General features: G+C 41.2%; 1 protein-coding gene across 2 annotated transcripts in view; it reads left to right on the forward strand.

Moving 5' to 3' along the window:
* LOC124804772 (dual specificity mitogen-activated protein kinase kinase dSOR1) overlaps positions 1-21,252 on the forward strand; it is a 77,392-nt gene that overhangs the window by 12,944 nt on the left and 43,196 nt on the right. For both annotated transcript variants that reach the window (XM_047265092.1, XM_047265093.1), the window contains one exon: positions 10,168-10,399. In XM_047265092.1, the coding sequence (XP_047121048.1) occupies positions 10,168-10,399 (232 nt within the window). The remainder of the gene's footprint in view (positions 1-10,167; positions 10,400-21,252) is intronic.

Below are 21,252 nucleotides of genomic sequence, written 5' to 3' on the forward strand. Positions count from 1 at the left end.
CGTATCCATTACAAGATATATTTATCTTTGTGTGGTTCCATACCCATCTGCTATACTTTGACTAATTAACTTCACCAATTTCTCTTTCCAGCCCTGTTGTGCAGACCATTCCTAGTGTAGCTCATCTCTCAATAATTCCCACTGACGCCAGTGCAATTTGCACTCAGTCAGCAGTCATTGGTGCCATCTCCAGCTCTGCATTGATTCACTGTATGGCACTGCCAAGGCAAGACAGATCGTGCCACTGCAACAATTTGACCATGCTCACATTGGCATCACCAGTAAGAGAACCTATCTCTCTCAGGACACCACCTGTGTCGTACACCCTGCCCCTGTCCAAGCTGTTCTGTGCCCCACTCTCTATCACTATCCCTTTTGTGAAGTCCTTACATTAAGACACTAAACCCTCTATCACCTGATTCAGCCCAGTGCTTGGCTTGAAAATGCTGGTGACCTGATACCCTTCCCATTTCTCCTACAACTGAAGGTCTACACCTCTGCCATGACTGCTGTCCGCTAGTGGTATTTTCTTGTTCCTAACATTAGTGTTATTCGAAGCCTTCCTACCTGTGGGCAGAGTCTGCTGCACATTTCCTACTCCTACACCACCCAGAGGATCGTCTGCCCTCAGCTTCGGCTGCTGGTACCTGTTACTACAAGACACGACAAAACTGTAAGTCTGCATCCTCGTACTAGCCTTCCTATCAGCTGCCAGTTCCCAACCACCACCCCCTTCTCACCGCTACCTATCTTTATCCACATTAATTCTTTACTATCATCTTCCAAATATGCCTGGACAGCACAGATCTTCCTTTCCTTTCTGCACCTCTGTTAATATTTTCCTGCTACACATTTTGCATTTCCAAGACAGGGCATCAGGGACCTTTTTAGAGTTCTCCCCACTGCATCCCCACCAGTGATACCATTTGCTGTAGCTACCACAATATATCGTACTACTCTCTTTCCCTTTGGCAACTTCCACAGTTTTTACTCGTGGTCAAATAAAATATCTATAGCAAAGAAAAAACTGTAAATATTTGAAACAAAAAGAGTATTCTGAGATGTATTATGTCTGTTCCACTTCAAAAGTACAAAAGTTAACTTTCAGAGCTGAATTTATTGTGAGTGTGCGTTCAGTTACGTCATATATACATATGTAAACAAAATGGTAACCTGAAGCCACACCTAATAGAAATTCAAACCAACATGAGATATTTTCCAAATGCAATGCAGAGATATCAAATCTTCACATGTATAACTTGAATGAAAGACAGTAGTTTGGATTTTCACAGAAAAAGTTTTATGTAAACTACGCACATATTTGCACAGTTTGTTACAAATACAAGTTCAGTGTTTAAACAAAAGTCGGACCTAGATAGCAACTATTCGGAATTCTCTAAACAGGTTACCCTTTGGTACAATAACCACTAAATATACTAAAAAAAGGTTTTCAAAACTTGATAAACAAAAAAGAACAAAAGCATAATCAAAATTCATGTTGTGATGAGAACTAAAATCACACTTGTCACTCTCCAATGGGCCAGTTGGGAAATTGGTTAATACTATATCAATGAGCTAAGAAAGCTTGACAGAGTAGTCTTTCAGAGCAATCAGTAGCTCAGAATGACTCTTCCCAGCTGCTGATAGAAAATGAGCTGTGCACACAGCCCTAATCCTGGCGCCATCAGTGATCTTGTTTATGGTTCATGCATGCATCTTTTTCTGCTAAATTGCAATTGAAGTTTGTTTTGGAGCAAGTAAATTCAGTGTTCCAATTCTTGATTAGAAGATGGACCCCTCATTGTTGTGATAGCAAAAGTCTGCTTTTTTTGTTTTGATTGTTATATAAAGTGTTTGGGTTAATATTATGTGTAATGTTGGTAGTGGAAATTAAACCATGAATGGGAGTGGAATGTCTTTGAAAGGAACAGATTGAAGTATAAAGTTACACACAACAGTGGAATGGAATGTGTTCTTACCTGTAGAACAATGATTCCAGAAAATAAGCTTAGGGTCATTGAATAATGTTGTAAGAGTCTGTCTTTCTCAAATATTGTCAAAATAAGCAAAGGATTCTGTTTTTGGTGATTTCTATAAATTATGTTACTATGCTATTCAAAATCCATACGTATATCAAAACGTTTTGCAATATGACTGGCAGTTAGCAATGTTTAAAAGGGTATGTTAATGAAGTGAAGTGTTTGAAAATAGGATAAAGCATGCCTCAATTGTTAGGTAGTAGTAATACTGACCAGTGTGTAGTTAAAGTGATTTCGTAATTTATTGGATTGAGTCACATTTGAAAAAGGTAAAAACACAGTCATATCCTCCTGTATACATCTTTCATAGAAGCTAAAAACTGCATTGGTGAGAAACAGTTAGAGGAAATGCGGGTGTATGAAAGATTGATTAGATATAGGATCAGCTACAGGTAGCAGAATAGTTTGTTTGGAGAACTTCCACCATTACAGTTTGCTGATTTCTGGTATATTGATGTTGAACTTTTAGGTATCTTGTCTCAGTCCTGCAACTTCACTGGTACCCATGCTTGAGCAAAATTATGCTACAGATTTGCAAATTGGAAATTTTCTTTCACCCTGAATATAAACCTGAATTATCTACTCCTGACCCGCAGGGCACTTTATGGTATGTGTGGTGTAGGATTCTTAGTGAAGGATTATCATTCCCCTTTTTTCTGTTCCATTCATGCTTGTTTAGTGAGGGCAGTTTTACTGCCTTAGTTATTCTGTATGAGAGAGGAAGGAAGGAATACAACACACAACTTCTTTAATTTGTAAAATGCCATTATAAACTACCAAAAGCTTCTGTTTGGATGGTAATGTTTATTAGCTACTAAGTTTGGTCATGTGGCCATCATCTGGCAGGCATATTTCATCATACAGGAAACATTTATGCAGGAAATTTCACAATGACAACTGTTGTTGTTGTGGTCTTCAGTCCTGAGACTGGTTTGATGCAGCTCTCCATGCTACTCTATCCTGTGCAAGCTTCTTCATCTCCCAGTACCTACTGCAGCCTACATCGTTCTGAAACTGCTTAGTGTATTCATCTCTTGGTCTCCCTCTACGATTTTTACCCTCCACGCTTCCTTCCAATACTAAATTGGTGATCCCTCGATGTCTCAGAACATGTCCTACCAACCGATCCCTTCCTCTAGTCAAGTAGTGCCACAAACTTCTCTTCTTCCCAATCCTATTCAATACCTCCTCATTAGTTATATGATCTACCCATCTAATCTTCAGCATTCTTCAGTAGCACCACATTTCGAAAGCTTCTATTCTCTTCTTGTCTTAACTATTTATCATCCACGTTTCACTACCATACGTGGCTACGTTCCATACAAATACTTTCAGAAACGACTTCCTGACACTTAAATCTATACTCGATGTTAACAAATTTCTCTTCTTCAGAAACACTTTCCTTGCCATTGCCAGTCTACATTTTATATCCTCTCTACTTCAACCATCATCAGTTATTTCGCTCCCCAAATAGCAAAACTCCTTTACTACTTTAAGTGTCTCATTTCCCAATCTAATTCCCTCAGCATCACCCGACTTAATCTGACTACTTTCCATTATCCTCGTTTTGCTTTTGTTGATGTTCATCTTATACCCTCCTTTCAAGGCACTGTCCATTCCGTTCAACTGCTCTTCCAAGTCTGACAGAATTACAATGTCATCGGCGAACCTCAAAGTTTTTATTTCTTCTCCATGGATTTAAATACCTACTCTGAATTTTTCTTTTGTTTCCTTTACTGCTTGCTCAATGTACAGATTGAATAACATCGGGGAGAGGCTACAACCCTGTCTCACTCCCTTCCCAACCACTGCTTCCGTTTCATGTCCCTCGACTCTTATAACTGCCATCTGGTTTCTGTACAAATTGTAAATAGCCTTTGGCTCCCTGTATTTTACCCCTGCCACCTTCAGAATTTGAAAGATAGTATTCCAGCCAACATTGTCAAAAGCTTTCTCTAAGTCTACAAATGCTAGAAACGTAGGTTTGCCTTTCTTTAATCTAGCTTCTAAGATAAGTCGTAGGGTCAGTATTGCCTCACGTGTTTCAATATTTCTACGGAATCCAAACTGATCTTCCCAAAGGTCAGCTTCTACCAGTTTTTCCATTCGTCTGTAAAGAATTCGCGTTAGTATTTTGCATCCGTGACTCATTAAACTGACTGTTCGGTAATTTTCACATCTGCCAGCACCTGCTTTCTTTGGGATTGGAATTATATTCTTCTTGAAGTCTGAGGGTATTTCGCCTGTCTCATACATCTTGCTCACCAGATGGTAGAGTTTTGTCAGGACTGGCTCTCCCAAGGCCGTCAGTAGTTCTAATGGAATGTTGTCTACTCCCGGGGCCGTGTTTCGACTCAGGTCTTTCAGTGCTCTGTCAAACTCTTCACGCAGTATCGTATCTCCTATTTCATCTTAATCTACATCCTCTTCCATTTCCATAATATTGTCCTCAAGTACATTGCCCTTGTATAGACCCTCTATATACTCCTTCCAGCTTTCTGCTTTCCCTTCTTTGCTTAGAACTGGGTTTCCATCTGATCTCTTGATATTCATACAAGTGGTTTTCTTACCTCCAAAGGTCTCTTTAATTTTCCTGTAGGCAGTATCTATCGTACCCCTAGTGAGATAAGCCTCTACATCCTTACATTTGTCCTTTAGCCATCCCTGCTTAGCCATTTTGCACTTCCTGTCGATCTCATTTTTGAGACGTTTGTATTCCTTTTTGCCTGCTTCATTTACTGCATTTTCATATTTTCTCCTTTCATCAATTAAATTCAATATTTCTTCTGTTACCCAAGGAGTCCTACTAGCCCTCGTCTTTTTACCTACTTGATCCTCTGCTGCCTTGACTATTTCATTCCTCAAAGCTACCCATTCTTCTTCTACTGTATTTCTTTCCCCCATTCCTGCCAATTGTTCCCTTATGCTCTCCCTGAAACTCTGTACAACCTCTGGTTTAGTCAGTTTATCCAGGTCCCATCTCCTTAATTTCCCCCCTTTTTGCAGTTTCTTCAGTTTTAATCTACAGTTCATAACCAATAAATTGTGGTCAGAGTCCACATCTGCCCCTGGAAATGTCTTGCAATTTAAAACCTGGTTCCTAAATCTCTGTCTTACCATTATATAATCTGTCTGATACCTTTTAGTATCTCCAGGGTTCTTCCATGTATACAACCTTCTTTTATGATTCTTGAACCAAATGTTAGCTATGATTAAGTTGTGCTCTGTGCAAAATTCTCTTTCATTTCTTAGCCCCAATCCATATTCACCTACTACGTTTCCTTCTCTCCCTTTTCCTACTACCAAATTCTAGTCACTCATGACTATTAAATTTTCGTCTCCCTTCACTATCTGAATAATTTCTTTTATTTCATCATACATTTCTTCAATTTCTTCGTCATCTGCAGAGCTAGTTGGCATATAAACTTGTACTAGTGTAGTAGGCATGGGCTTCGTGTCTGTCTTGCCCACAATAATGTGTTCACTATGTTTTTTGTAGTAGCTTACCCGCATTCCTATTTTTTTTATTCATTATTAAACCTACTCCTGCATTACCCCTATTTGATTTTGTATTTATAACCCTGTATTCACGTGACCAAAAGTCTTGTTCCTCCTGCCACCGAACTTCACTAATTCCCACTATATCTAACTTTAACCTATCCATTTCCCTTTTTAAATTTTCTAGCGTACCTGCCCGATTAAGGGATCTGACATTCCACGCTCTGTTCCGTAGAACGCCAGTTGTCTTTCTCCTGATAACGACGTCCTCCTGAGTAGTCCCCGCCCGGAGATCCGAATGGGGGACTATTTTACCTCCGGAATATTTTACCCAAGAGGTCGCCATCATCATTTAACCATACAGTAAAGCTGCATGCCCTCGGGAAAAATTACGGCTGTAGTTTCCCCTTGCTTTCAGTCGTTCGCAGTACCAGCACAGCAAGGCCATTTTGGTTAGTGTTACAAGGCCAGATCAGTCAATCATCCAGACTCTTGCCCCTGCAACTACTGAAAAGGCTGCTGCTCCTCTTCAGGAACCACACGTTTGTCTGGCCTCTCAACAGATACCCCTCCGTTGTGGTTGCACTTGCGGTACGGCTATCTGAATCGCTGAGGCACGCAAGCCTCCTCACCAACGGCAAGGTCCGTGGTTCTTTGGGGGGGTAATGTAATGTAATCTTAAAGGTGGTTACCGTCACTTTCCAATTTGTATTTCTTGTCGTGGATTTCCTGTGTAAGTGTTTCTTGTGATGATGAAGTGTGTATGTTGGATGGCAATTGCTTCACTGAAATTAGTAGTTAATAAAAAGTTTCATCTAGACAACAGCTTTTGGGTGTTCGAGTTTTTAAGTTACAGTCAAGCTGTGGAGCACCGTCTTCATAAAATCTTATTGAAATTATGCTGTCAGATATTTAACAGCAAACACCTCAGTGATACATCTCTCTTGTTTTGTCTGCCACTGGAGTTGAATGAGAACCTCAGTGACACTGTCCTGTTTGCTAAACCAACCTTTGACAAAGTTTGATACTCTTCTTTTGATATCCTCCATTGACTCTCCTGTTAGGGATTTTAGACTGGCAGGCTACACATGAGAATCAATTGAACAGTAGTTTTAGACAGGACTGATGGCCTTTGTATTCTGGACCCTTCAATCCCACAAACCAACCAACCAATAGTTTTAGATGCTGCCTTCATGCAAGAATTAGATTCCCTTTGAATTCTTGTAATGAACGTATCTGGCATAAGTCTTACCTGCAAGTTGTTTTGTGTATTCATTCTACTTCAGATCACTCGGAATGTGCACTTCTAGATATTGTATGATAATGACTTTTCAGGAATGTATTGTCAGTTGTGTAATGGACAATAGTGAGCTGTTCTGTCAATTTATGTGTAATACTTGAACTCGTGTTGAGCCTCTTAACAAAACTTCGCAGGCTGTTTTCCATTTTCCTATGATCTTCCGACATTGAGACGTCTATGACCCATTGTTATACACTCGATGTGATCTGCAGCATTTATCTAGTGAAGGCAGCACATCAAGTGGCAAGAACAGTGACACAACTCAGAAATGCAATACTTGAGAAAACTTGACTTAAAGAATTAAGTCTATAAAACTTATATTGAAAAAATGTAAACTACCTTTACATTTTAAGTAATTATTGTTGATAGTAAATTCTGTTATATTTTTTTCATGCACATTGGATAGTTCACAGGTATTTTTCAGCAACATACACTACAGATGCTGGTTTCCGGCTCATGTCATTTTTCTTGCTGGGGTACTGGGGTACGATATGTCATTGAACCCAAGTGTTCAGTAGAATTTTTCTTTGGTTAATTTAGTGGCACTTAGAATAAAGAATTTATACTTAGAATAAAGAATTTATACTACTTTCTTTGTATGATATCTTCAGAGTGTGTACTTGGTTACTACACTGAAGTGCCAAAGAAACTGGTATAGGCATGCGTATTCAAATACATATGTAAACAGACAGAATATGGCGCTGCAGTCAGCAATGGCAATATAAAGCAAGAAGTGTGTGGCACAGTATTTAGATCGGTTACTGCTGCTACAGTGGCAGGTTATCAAGCTTTTAAGTGAGTTTTAACATGGTGTTATGGTCGGCACACGAGTGATGGGACACAGCATCTCTGAGGTAGTGATTAAGTGTGGATTTTCCCATATGACCATTTCACAAGTGTCCCGTGAATACCAGGAATCTGGTAAAACATCAAATCTCTGACATCGTTGTGGCTAGAAAAACATCCTGCAAGAATGGGACCAACGAAGACTGAAAAAAATCGTTCAACGTGACAGAAGTGCAACCCTTCTGCAGATTGCTGCAGATTTCAGTGTTGGGACATCAATAAGTGTCAGCATGCAAACCATTCAATGAAACATCATCAATATGGGCTTTTGGCATTGAAGGCTCACTAGTGTACCCTTGATGACTGCACTTCACAAAGCTTTACACCTCGCCTGGACCCGTCAACACCGACATCGGACTCTTGATGACTGGAAACATGTTGCCTGGTCAGAGGAGTCTCATTTCAAATTGTATTGAGTGGATGGACATTTACAGATACGGAGACAACATCATGAATCTATGGACCCTACATGTCAACAGGGGACTGTTCAAGCTGGTGGAGGCTCTGTAATGGTGTGAGGTGTGTGGAGTTGGAGTGATATCCCTGGTTATCTAGATAAGACTCTGGTAGGTGACATGTCCATAAGCATCTTGTCTGATCACCTGCATCCATTCCTGTCCATTGTGCATTCCGATGGAGTTGGGCAATTCCAGCAGGACAGTGCCACACCCCACACATCAAGAGTTGCCACAGAGTGGCTCCAGGAACACTCTTATGAGTTTAAACATTTCCACTTTAAACACTTCTGCTGGCCACCAAACTCCCCAGGCATGAACATTATTGAGCATATCTGGGATGCATTGCAAAGTGCTGCTCAGAAGAGATTTCCACTCTCTCATACTCTTACGTATTTACGGACACCCCTGCAGGATTCATGGTGTCACTTCCCTCCAGCACTACTTCAGACATTAGTCGAGACCATGCCACGACATATTTTGACAATTCTGTGAATTCGTGGGGGCACTACATATTAGGCAGGCATACCAGTTTCTTTGCCTCTTCATTGTACATGCATTGGTGTCCTGAAGGAAGTGTTGGTGCACTCTGTATAATTGCTAACACTGATTGACATTGTACTTGATGGGGCCAATACCTTGTGTGTATCAAAATCAAAATTCGCTCAAGAAAATAATAAAATAATGAGGTAGAATTCTTGTTGAGTACTTACCCAGAGGAGGCGAAATTTCAGTACTGCAGATACACACACATAAAAGCAAAACACTAAACTAGATTTTGGAACTAGAAAAGGAGAAGTGGATAACTTCTGTTAGTTTAAAAAGGAAGGTAGGTAACTGAGATGCCAGGATGAGTAGGATGTGAGTAACCTGCCCTTTCTTTTTAACTTTCCCAAGCCTTGTCCTTCTCTCCTTACCAATATTGAACTATTGGCTCCAAAACTAGGATAGTAATGATGAGCCAAAACATTATGACCAACTGCTTTATACAGTATTGGTCCATCTTCGGAATGCAGTACAGCAGGGACTATGCATAGCTTGGATTCGACAAGTTCTTGGTACATTTTCAGAGATCAGGGACATGTATATGCAAATATCACAGAGTTCCCATAAATTACAGGCCAGTGTTTTGTGGGCATGGACATTGCAAGTGACCAGTTCAATTGCCGTGTGTTGTTGGATTGCCCATCATTGTGTGAGTGCTGAAGAGGTCTATGTAATTCAGTGATCACCTGTTGAATCCCTGTAGTGCCACATTGAGTGTCCTATTCATATTTGGTTGTACATATGGTCCCTTTCATTTGTGTTTGTTCTCAGTCATAGTTGCGTTGCCCATTCGATTACTGAATTCTTGAAGTAACTTATAAACTACCTTTATACCATCCTTGCAAATTACTATAGTTACTGTCAAAGCTTATTTATTTGCTGTATGGAACAGAATCGAGGCCTCTTGTTTCTCATTAGCAGGCATGTGCTTATCATACGATTAGTTTCTTTCTAATCTCCCTCAGTTTTGTGGGTCTGTGTAACACAAAAATTTTAAATGTCAGGAGTTCAATCCTGTGTAGCCATAAGATTATTTGTTGCCTCCCACTTATGAGTATTTCAACTCCAATAAGGTTTTGTGTATATTGTTAGTGGAAAGTGCTCACAGTCTAGATTCTGTGTTAAACTGGAAGTTCCTTGTTTTGTTAAGTCCTGGGTGGGTTGCTTTTCAGCTCAGAGGAGCATAAGGCTATGTTGTTTTCAGTAGTAGCCTACCCAGTAAAGCACTAAAGCTCTGTTACATTCATACTGTGCTTCAGTTTAAAGACTGTTTATTTTGTAAGGCTCTAAGAGCCAAAATTCCTTTCAAATATGTTTGACATTTCAGGATATTGCTTACGTTTGAACTTCAAGGTATATTTTGTGTAGGTATTACCTGATACTCAGGATCTAAGATGTACCTTATTTTAAATATGTTGTACTGTCACTGAGTCATTGAAGTGTTAAAAGATCACATTTTCACTGTTGCTGTATTTGTTTATAGGCGTAGCACATTGACAGGGAAAACAAGCATTGAAGTTTTGCAAGAGAGACTGGAAGAATTGGAAATGGATGACACTCAGAGGAAACGAATGGAATACTTCCTTGTTCAGAAAGAAAAGATTGGTGAATTATCAGATGATGACTTTGAGAAACTGGGAGAACTTGGAGCTGGAAATGGAGGTGTGGTGATGAAGGTCAGACACCGATCCAGTGGTCTCATTATGGCTCGTAAGGTGAGAATAAAACTGAAAGCAATCGATTTTAATATAGCTTGCATACTGACCGGTTTCCTCAGATATTCGTATGAGTCTCATAATACTATTGACATGGCCAGTGTTCAGGTATTTCTTCAGTTCCACTGATTCTGAGTGACTGATCAAAGTAAATTTTCTGTTTACTTTTCTTTTTTTTCCCTTTATAGTCTCTTTTAGTATATTTCTGTTGGAATGTTAGTAAATTCAGAGTGCATTTCTATAGGGTTCAGATAGAATCTCCTGAAGGATTTACAGGGCTTAAACCAATTTGTATCAGGATATTAGAAAACTATACCCGGTTCAGAATAACAAAGTTGATTGACATCTAGCTGTTTACAGGGCTACTGCCATAGCAATAGCCAATCGAAGAACACACTTGTCTGTGTCTCCTGTTCCATTCATGTTGTCAGAACTCTCCCCTACTGCAGGTAGCAGCTGTAGTTGCCAGTTGTAGATGACACTTGTGATCGGTAATGCAAACAGTCGTGGTTCATTTCAATGTGTGCTTTATTTCATTCTGCAGCGAGTTTACTTTGCGCTACAGAATATCTGAAGCCTGTAGCGGAAGTGTGAAAAAAAAAGTGTGGTTGCTAAATTGAAAGTTCATCAATCTGCTCATGTTTTGTGTGGTCAGACACATGAGTTTGTGTGCGAGTATTTTGAGAAGGAGAGAGAGAATGATGTGACTGTATTGCCTCTAACAAAGGTAGCTGAAAGAACTTGTAACATTCACCTGCTTTATTTCTTTGTTGATAGTCCTCAGTGTCGACGTACTGCATTGTTATACTGGCTGAAAAATGGGAGGTGGAAGTTCAACACTGATTACTGTAAATGATGTAGCCAACAGTTGCATAGTTGCTTTTCACAGATCTTTACTTTCACTGTTCACAACCCTGCAGTATTACACAGTTACATGGCCAGTTCACTATTGGTTAACTTTTGACCAGCCTCATTAATAGTTTGAAGACAAATATCAGCATACTGCTACAATAGTTCACTGTCGAACATCTATGAGCAGTAAAAACATAACCACACAGTTCTTGTGGAATAATATGATACATGCGACGCTATTGAACACACACTCTAATTATTTTAATACCCTGCCTCTTTGTGTTACACCTATTTCACAGTTAAGTTGATGCACTGTTGTTGATCTAACGAATACAGGTTTCTCATTTGAAAATTGGCTGTGGACTGACTGTCTCAGGACCAAAAATCGGGCCTTTACATATCCTCATAATAATAAGCACTGAAACTAATTAACATACAAATAACTGAATATACAGAAAAATTCCTTCTTTGTAACAGTTTCTTCTACATGGGTTAGGCCAAATTATTTGTTTAAATGATGAAATTAACAGATATAGTTATACAAACAATACTTTTGACAAGCCTGGTAATTATTTTGGAATTAATTAAGGGCCAGCTTTGCTAACTTGACTTCGAAAAGAGCCAAATAAATACTTAAAGAATGCTAGTGGTTCGTCTTCCAAATCTTTATAATTAGTACAGAATTAATATTGTTTGTAAGTCAACAATAGAATCTAAGTCATGAAACACTGATTTCACACTATAACAAAACATATTAACTAGGAATTGTCAAAATAAATTAGGAAATTGATTACATACACAAAACTAAGCACAAAATTAGATCTATTGCTATATTTATTAAGACTTATGGCCAACCTTTCTCTTTTATGGAAATGCAGATTATACTCATGTATGCTGATGGTAATTAGTCAAAAGTGAAAAAATGACTTTAAGGAGGTAGATGGCAAAACAAGAGAATAAGTAAAGAGATCCCAGCTTGCTTTGTCACAAACTGCAGATGCTTTGAGATACATAAAAATAAAAATACGGTCCTCGAGGTTTGTAAGGAGAAGTACAGTACAGAAGACAAAGAACCTGGTTCATCTAAACAGCGAATACCCAGCAAAAAGGAAAAGACAGAACCTCAAGTAACAGAATTATCATCTTTTCAAAAAGATGCTGTTCGTCATTGCATGCATGGATATTATAAGAGAAAAGAACATCCAGCTATAAAAAAAAGTTGTGTGGTACTCTTCATGAGGCAGAGTTATTCAGTGGCAGCAAGACTTCCTTGTTAACAGACCTTGTGATTTTCACTTTTTTTTTTTTAAAAAAAAAAAAAAAAAAAAAGGTTAATGGGTGAAAAATTATAATAGAGAATGATCACATCGTAGTGTGGAAGTTGTCAATTTTTGAGAAATATCATTTAAGTGCTGGTTGAAGTCGTCGTGTGGCTCGATGAAACCTGGATAAATGCTGATCATTCTTTCAGAAAAGATGGACACATGGTAGCATATGTGGAAGTTCTGCTGTCCCTGTGGGAGTGTGTGCAAGAATTATTGTCTTGCATGCTAGAACTGCATCTGGTTTCTTACCTAACTGTCTCCGCATTTACAGATCGAGAAAAAATAAGCGACTGCAGTGATGAGAAGTGGTTCAAGAGGCAACTATTGGAAAATGTAAATCAGCTATCTGCCATTGTAATGGATAATTCCCCATGCCATTCAGTTATTAAGGGTAAAACTCCCAATGATTTGAATGAAAGAAGCCGACATTGTTGACTGATTGAAATGCCATGATGTGAAAATTCAGTATGGTTTATGTAAGGTGGAGCTCATGGAAGTAGTGGGGGGAGGGGGGGAACCTCATTTTCAATAGTACATTGTCGACATGATAGCTAAAGAACGTGGGCACAGGTTTCTTAGGTGTCCACCATACCACTACTACTCCAATGCCATAGAAATGATTTGGAAACAGACTAAACATTACCAAAAAAGACTAAAGGAGGAACCAGTACAGGACAGGATAGAAAAATCAAGACTGCAGTGGTATGGACACATGAAGAGAATGGATGAGGGAAGAATTCCAAAGAGGATGTTTGATCTGCAAGTGGAGGGGAAGATGCCCAGGGGAAGACCAAGAGATAGATGGATGAAGGGAGTGAAGGAATGTGTGACGAGAAGAGGAGAGAACTGGACGAAGGTGGAAGAGGGGGAATGGTGGAAAGACAGAACACGATGGAGAGGCTTGTGTTCCTGACAGACCCAGCCAGTGGCTGGAAACTGTCCAAGATGATGATGATGACTAAACATTACGTGGCAACAAATAATGAAAGCTCCGTTGTGACAGAAATTAAAGGACTGTTAGAGGAAGCAGTGGCACAAATAATGCCAGAGAAGTGGAGTAATGTTGTACACGACACAGAAACAGTTGTTAAGAAAGCATGGAAAAGTGAAGTGAGTGAGTATAGAAATTAATATTGAAAACATAATTATGTCCTTGGGCAATTCCAGTCACCTTCATGGACCAGAGATTAGATAACAACAGTGTTGAGGAAGAAGCTGATTATAAACTAAGTGGCATTTACCCTTTGACATAATTTGTCTTTATTTTTGTGTTTCACATTTTTGACTGGATGGTGTGTACTGCATTTGCACCATAAATTTAATCTCATTACTAAGGAATACTCCTCTGCACAAGTATGATACTCTTCATGCTACAGTGATTGGTATGTGCTCAAGTAGTTTATATTATTTTAATGTTGTTAATTATTGTATTTACATGAACAATTTAGATCCATTTAGCACCCCTTTTGTATTGAATATGATGCTGTACATGATTCATTCCGATTGTTGTAAAAGACAGTGCTCTTTATTTTGCTTTGTTGAGATATACAAATAATAGGAACACGGTATCATTTTATACACAGGAGGACATTTGTTAAGCCATGAGGATATACGATCCTGTAAAGTGAACTCAACACCATACGTTAAAAGGTGCTGTGAGAAGGTAGTCCAGTAAGGAACTGCACAGCTGTTGCTGCTACAGCCATACTACGTGTGTGCGCACACACCGTTGAGCTGACAACGTCACGCCCATCCGTGCTCGTCTGTAGAGCGTTACTTGTTACAGCAACTTGCAGACATGCATTTAACCCATAAGTGCCCAGAAGTGTTAAGTTAAATTTTTCTGCTTAAAAATAGTTGTAGGTTATTGTTTTGTAACAGGTTTACATGAAAAACATAATTTCAGTTTAATTTTCACTTATAATAGTCATGAACATTGATGGCAACTAAAGTTGCCAATGGGCACTTAACGTAACAAATGAAACACTTTTCCAGATTTATAACAATTTTTATTTTTTGAACTGTTTTTTATTACACATTCTCACTGTATTTTTTCAAAGAAAGCTATTTAAACAGTGAAAACAGTTGTGAATCATTTGAAGAATTCTCATCTGAATCTTAGCTTAGAGGTATTTCAAAGTTTATGAAACCCTCAAAACAACATGGATGAAGTGGTACCTGGCATTTCACACAAATATACACAGTTCAAGTCTTGCATACCTGGCATCTGCAATACTTAGATTGTCCTTTGATGATGAGATGATCTTTTCTGTCCTGTCTTACAACATTACTCTGTTTTGTCCTGTATAGAGCTGTGAATAGATTGAGATCAACCCCTTCCATATGCAGATTGTTGTTTCACAGCATCAGTAGTCTTTATTGTTACTCTCTTTCTTTCTGTTCTGCTAAATCTTTCCTCATTTCTACATAACCACAGTTGGAAAAAACTGTCACTACTTCATTGTCAATCCATCTCATTGCTGTCATTTGGCCGTTAGATACTGAAACACGGTCTCCTCTTTCTTGTTTTCCAAATTCATTCTTTGATGGCGAGTTCAGTTGTTTTCCAACTCTGTTGTCTCGCGTTGTCCCTATGTCACCCAGGTTTCTTCTAAACGGTTCTTCCAGCAACAGAACTGACGTAAACAAATTGTCAAAGTAGATTTTTGTTCCATCTGGAATATTTCTGTGCTGAATCAAACCAGTCACTACATTTCCACCTTGACCAAGATCAATTTTAGGTAGTTTCGTATGTGTGCCACAGTAAGGTTCTGCACATATAATGTAGCCATCAGGATTTGCCAAAACCCATAGTTTGAAACCAAATCTAATTGACTTGCCTTTGATAAACTGTTCAGCCCCATGCCTCCCCTACTCCACCTGCTCCCTTGATGGTGGTGGTGGTGGGGGGGGGGGGGCATTTCCCTCCCTTTAACTCTGCACAACCTACTTTAGGAACAACTTCCTCCTCCCCCCCCCCCCCCCCCCCCCCCAACAATCGAGGAATCGAGGACTTCAGTCCCCACTTCTCAGCCAGAGAAGTGTATGTTTTCTTAGGATCCTCTTGCCAGGGAGGGATCCCTTGGGTCTCTCCTTTCCCAGGTTTCTACCAGTGGCAAAGCTGACACCAACCATTGACTGAAGCGACCACAGGTAGCTGGTCATAGAGCTTCATGGTCCTCCTCAGTCCCTGAGACTGAAGCAGTGAAGCCCTCCCAGCCGGACAAACCTAAGGAGCAGTGAGAGAAACCTAAAAAGAAAGGGCCCCAAGAATCAAGGCACTGTGGTGGCACGCACACCACCACTACCTACAAGCTCTGTGTCTGAGGATGAGGTGGAGATTCGGGCATCTGCTGACGACCTAGATATCGCTGGGCCCTCAATCGCACAGGTACTCATCTGGTGGCAGAAGATGACTGGAGGTGTAGACTGCCACATTGAATGTTTCATGCCTTCCCAGTCTCACGATCGTATAATCCTCCAGTTGAATTGCAGCGGTTTTTTCCACCACCTGGTGGAGCTACGGCACCAGTTAAGCTTTACAGCTGCTTTCTGCATTGCTCTCCAGGAAACCTGGTTCCTGGCAATGTGGACCCCTGGGTGCCACATCTGTCAGGGATATTACAGGAACCGTAGCAACTATAATAGAGTGTTGGGTGGAGTTTACGTCTATGTCCTGAACTCCTTATGTAGTTAACCTGTGCTCCTTCAAACCCCTCTTGAAAGTGTGGCTGTCAGGATAAGGTCGATGCAGGAAATAATTGACTGCAATGTATCTTCCTCCAGATGGTGCAGTACTCCTGAACGTATTGGCTGCACTGATTGATCATCTCCCTAAACCTTTCCTACTTTTGGGAGATTTTAACGTGCTTAACCCCTTGTGGGGTGGCGCCATGCTTACTGACCGAGGTAGGAAGGTCGAAAATTTACTGTCACAACTCTGCCTCTGCCTCTTAAATACAGGTGCCCCCACACATTTCAGTGTGGCACATTGCACATATTCGGCCATTGATGTCTCGGTTTGCAGTCCTGGCCTTCTCCCATCTATCCACTGGAGAGCACGTGACTACCTGTGTGGTAGTGACCACTTCCCCATCCTGATTTAGGTTTTCTGTGATTTCCCTAAATCGCTCCAGGCAAATGCCGGGATGGTTCCTTTCAAAGGGCACGGCCGACTTCCTTCCCTATCCGTCCCTAATCTGATGAGGCCGATGACCTCGCTGTCTGGTCTCCTCCCCAAAAACCACCACCACCACCACTTCCCCACCCTCCTGTCACTACCCCGGTGTCATGCCCATGAACACCAACACAGATGGGCTTTAAACAAGGCAGACTGGGAAGCTTTCACCTCTGCTGTCACCGCTGAATTTCCCCCACATGGTTCTATTGATGTTATCATTGAGCAGGTCACTAGAATGATTGTTTCTGTGGCAGAAAATGTGATCCCTCGTTCTTTTGTGTGCCCCCAGTGAAAGACAGTCCCTTGGTGGTCACCGGAAGTCACTGAGGCAATTAAAGAGTGTCGGCGAGCTTAACAGTACATAAGCGACACCCTTACCTAGAGCACCTAATAGCCTTTAAACGGCTCCATGCCCGTGTTCGCCAGCTTATAAAATGATGGAAACATAAGTGTTGGGAGAGGTATGTGTCGACCATTGTGTGCCATACGTCACCTTTCCAAGTCTGGACAAAAATCAGATGTCTGTTGGGTACCAGACCCCAACAGGTATCTCTGGCACTAACATCAATGGCGTGTTATCTACCAATGCAAACACGATTGCCGAGCTCTTTGCCGAGCTCTTTGCCGAGCTCTTTGCCGAGCTCTTTGCTCGAGCCTCTGCGTTGGAGAACTACCCCCCAGCCTTTCGCACCCTCAAACGGTGGATGGAAAGGAAAGTCCTCTCATTCACTACACGCCACTGTGAACCCCATAACGCCCCATTTACAGAGTGGGAGCTCCTCAGCACCCTTGCACATTGCCTCGACACAGCTCCTGGGCCGGATCGGATCCACAGTCAGATGATTAAACATCACTCATCTGACTACAAGCGACATCTTGTCGTCATCTTCAACCGGGTCTGGTGTGAAGGCATCTTTCCAATCGCAATGGTGGGAGAGCACCATTATTATGGTGCTCAAACCCAGTCAAAACTCGCTTGATGTGGGTAGCTACCAGTCCATCAGCCTCACCAACTTCCTTGTAAGCTGCTGGAACGTATGGTGTGTCGGCGGTTGGGTTGGGTCCTGGAGCCACATGGCCTACTGCCTCTATGTCAGGGCGGCTTCCACCAGGGTCACTCTACTACTACTAATCTTGTGTCCCTCAAGTCTGCCATCTGGACAGCCTTTTCCTTTTCCAGATGCCAACATCAGTTTGCTGTCTTTTTTGACTTAAGTAAAGCATACCACACGACCTGGCGACATCATATCCTTGCCACATTGTATGAGTGGGGTCTCCGGGGCCCACTCCCAATTTTTATCCAAAGCTTCCTGTCACTCCATACTTTCTGTGTCCAAGTCAGTGCCTCCCATAGTTCCCTCCCTTATTCAGGAGAATGGCATTCCACAGGGCTCCATATCGAGTCTCTCTCTGTATTTTTAGTGGCTATTCACGGTCTAGCAGCAGCTGTAGGGCCGTCGGTCTCACCTTCTCTGTATGCGGATGACTTCTTCATTTCGTACTGCTCCTTTAGTATTGGTGTTGCTGAGTAGTGGCTACATGGAGCCATTGACAAGCCACAGTCAAGGGCTTTAGCCCACGGCTTCCAGTTTTCAGCCGCAAAGTTGTGTGTTGTGCATTTCTGTCAGCGTCGCACATTCATCCAAAATCAGAACTTTACCTTAATGATGATCCACTCACTATAGTGGAGACATATCGATTCTTATGACTGGTTTTCGATGCCCGATTGACTTGGCTACCTCAATTTCATCAGCTTAAGTGGCAGTGCTGGCAGCAGCTCAATGCCCTCCACTGCCTGAGCAACACCAACTGGGATGCAGATTGCTCTACACTACACTACAGAGCCTTTGTTCAATCCCGCCTTGACTATGGGAGTCTGATTTACGGTTTGGCGGTGCCCTCAGCATTGCGTTTACTTGACCCAGTGCACCACTGTGACGTTTGCCTAGTGACGGGAGCTTTTAGAATGTGTCCGGTGACCAGTGTCCTGGTGGAGGCCAGAGTCCCTCCATTGAAGGTTAGGTGTGCACAACTGCTTGCCAGTTACATTGCACAAGTTCGTAGTTCTCCTGCACATCTGAATTACTGTCTCCTTTTCCAAAGACAGTGTTTCGTCTCCCGCATCGGCGGCCCAGGTCAGGGCTTATGTTTGTGGTTCATGTCTGGTCCCTTCTGTCTGAACTGGAGTCCTTCCCATTACCACCTTTCCTCGAGGTCCATTCACGTACACCTCCATGGTGTAAACCTAGGCCTAAGCTTCTCCAGGGCCTTTCACATGGCCCTAACGATTCCGTTAACCCTCTGGCTCTCCGCTGTCACTTCCTCTCGATTCTCGACATGTACCGGGGTCATGAAGTGGTTTACACCGACAGCTCATTGGCTGATGGTCACATTGGCTTTGTGTATGTTCATGGAGGACATATTGAACAGCACTCCTTGCCAGATGTCTGCAGTGTTTTCGCTGCAGAGCTGGCGGCTTTATCTCGTGATCTTGAGCACATCCGCTCATGCCCTGGTGAGTCATTTCTCCTGTGTACTGACTCCTTGAGCAGCCTACAAGCTATCGACCAGTGCTACCCTCCCCATCCGTTGGTAGTGTCAATTAAGGAGCCTATCTATGCCCTGGAATGGTCCTGTCATACAGTGGTGTTTGTGTGGACCCCAGGACACGTTGGAATACCAGGCAACAAACTTGCCGACAGGCTGGCCACACAGGCTACATGGAAACCACTTCTGAAGATGGGCATATCCAAAACTGACCTGCGTTCTGTCTTACGCTGCAGGGTTTTTCAGCTTTGGGAGACGGAATGGCATAACATTACGCACAACAAACTGCGTGTCATTAAGGAGACTACAAATGTGTGGAAGTCTTCCATGTGGTCCTCTCGCAGTTGTCCTCTGGTGGCTCCACATTGGACATACGTGGCTAACGCATGGTTACCTCCTCCATCACTTGCTGGACTGCCCACTTTTAGCCGCTCTGTGGAGGACTTTTAACTTTCCCAGCACTCTACCTTCGGTGTTGGATGACAATGCCTAACAGCAGCTTTAGTTTACGTTTTATTCGTGAGGGTGGGTTTTATTAGTTGATCTAAGTTTTAGCGCATGTCCTTTGTCCCCCAGTGTCCTCCACCAGGGTGCTTTCAAGGTGGAGGTTTTAATGTGTTGCAGAATGGCTGTCTTCTCCTTTTTATTCTCATGGTCAGTCAGCCATGGTAATCTGCTCTCTTGTTTGATTTCTTCTACACGTTTCTTGCATCTCTCTGTGGTTTTCTTGTCTGATTTTGTCAATTTTAGTGTTTGTTGCCCTTGTGTCATTCTTGTGGTTTTCTCCTTTCTTCCAGCTGTGTTTTGTATGTCTTAATTATTTTATTCTCACCCTTGTGGAATTATTTTAACCGGAACAAGGGACTGATTACCTAGCAGTTTGGTCCCTCCCCCCATCTTTTAAACCAACCAACCAACCTTGAACTTCATCATCTAATGAATCAGAATCTTCATTAGTATCTCAACCTTGTACTTCATAAGAAAGGATGATGCCCACTAATTGTATTGTTCTGTTTGATCTGGTTCAAGAAAATTTATTATTTTGTCCGAAGTCCATAAATAATTATCACACCTGAAAGGCAACACAAGTTCCCAGTGGCAACTAAAGATACCAGACATATTTTACCCAACATAAATATTCTAAGGAAATCCTGTGTGTAATTTAGACTATTTATTACAAGACAGCAAAGAAAATTTACTTCAAGTATTCATATATTGTCCTGTACTTACATTTTCCATCAAAGCGGTTTTTAACAATCGTACCCACCAGCAGATTTAACATTCGTAAGCAACAATGATGGACTGAATACTGAAACTTCAAATATTAAACAAGAAAGAAAAGTGTCCAAAACTGCTTCCAGCAGTTAAATAGTGTACAGTATTATCATTGTTGCCAATATTAATTTTTAAATTCATTGGCAACTTTAGTTGCTACTGGGCATTAATGGGCTAATGTATGGTGCCACAGGATGCTGCGGCCTGAAAACCAGTCACTGTGGAGAGCAACTTTTGAGAAACTGGTTCATTCAAGCCACAGAGAGCTGCACAAGTTTCTTGATGAAGAATTATTTGCACAATAGAACTAGATGAGATTGGGATAAGTTTTCTCAGAAAAAACCCATTAACTAACCTTCGAAATGCTCACCTTGAATTTTATGGTATGGAGAGTGCTGTTAGAGCTGTAATTACACGCCCATAATAAACAATTGTAACCTCCCCACAAAAATTTAAAAGAACGACAATATTATTTAAGAATGCTAATGGACATTGCGCTAAGTGTAACCTCCCCACTGAAATTTTATAAAATGACAATATTTAATAGAAATGGAGCCAAGAAGCAATATCGTCCCCACAGAAATATTTAAATAAAAAATATAATAATAAATGGGAGCCAAGTGTAACCTCGCGCAATGAAATCTACTGACAATGACAATTAAACAAAAATTAGC

This window comes from Schistocerca piceifrons, chromosome 7, assembly GCF_021461385.2.
Source record: "Schistocerca piceifrons isolate TAMUIC-IGC-003096 chromosome 7, iqSchPice1.1, whole genome shotgun sequence".
Lineage (NCBI taxonomy): Eukaryota > Metazoa > Arthropoda > Insecta > Orthoptera > Acrididae > Schistocerca > Schistocerca piceifrons.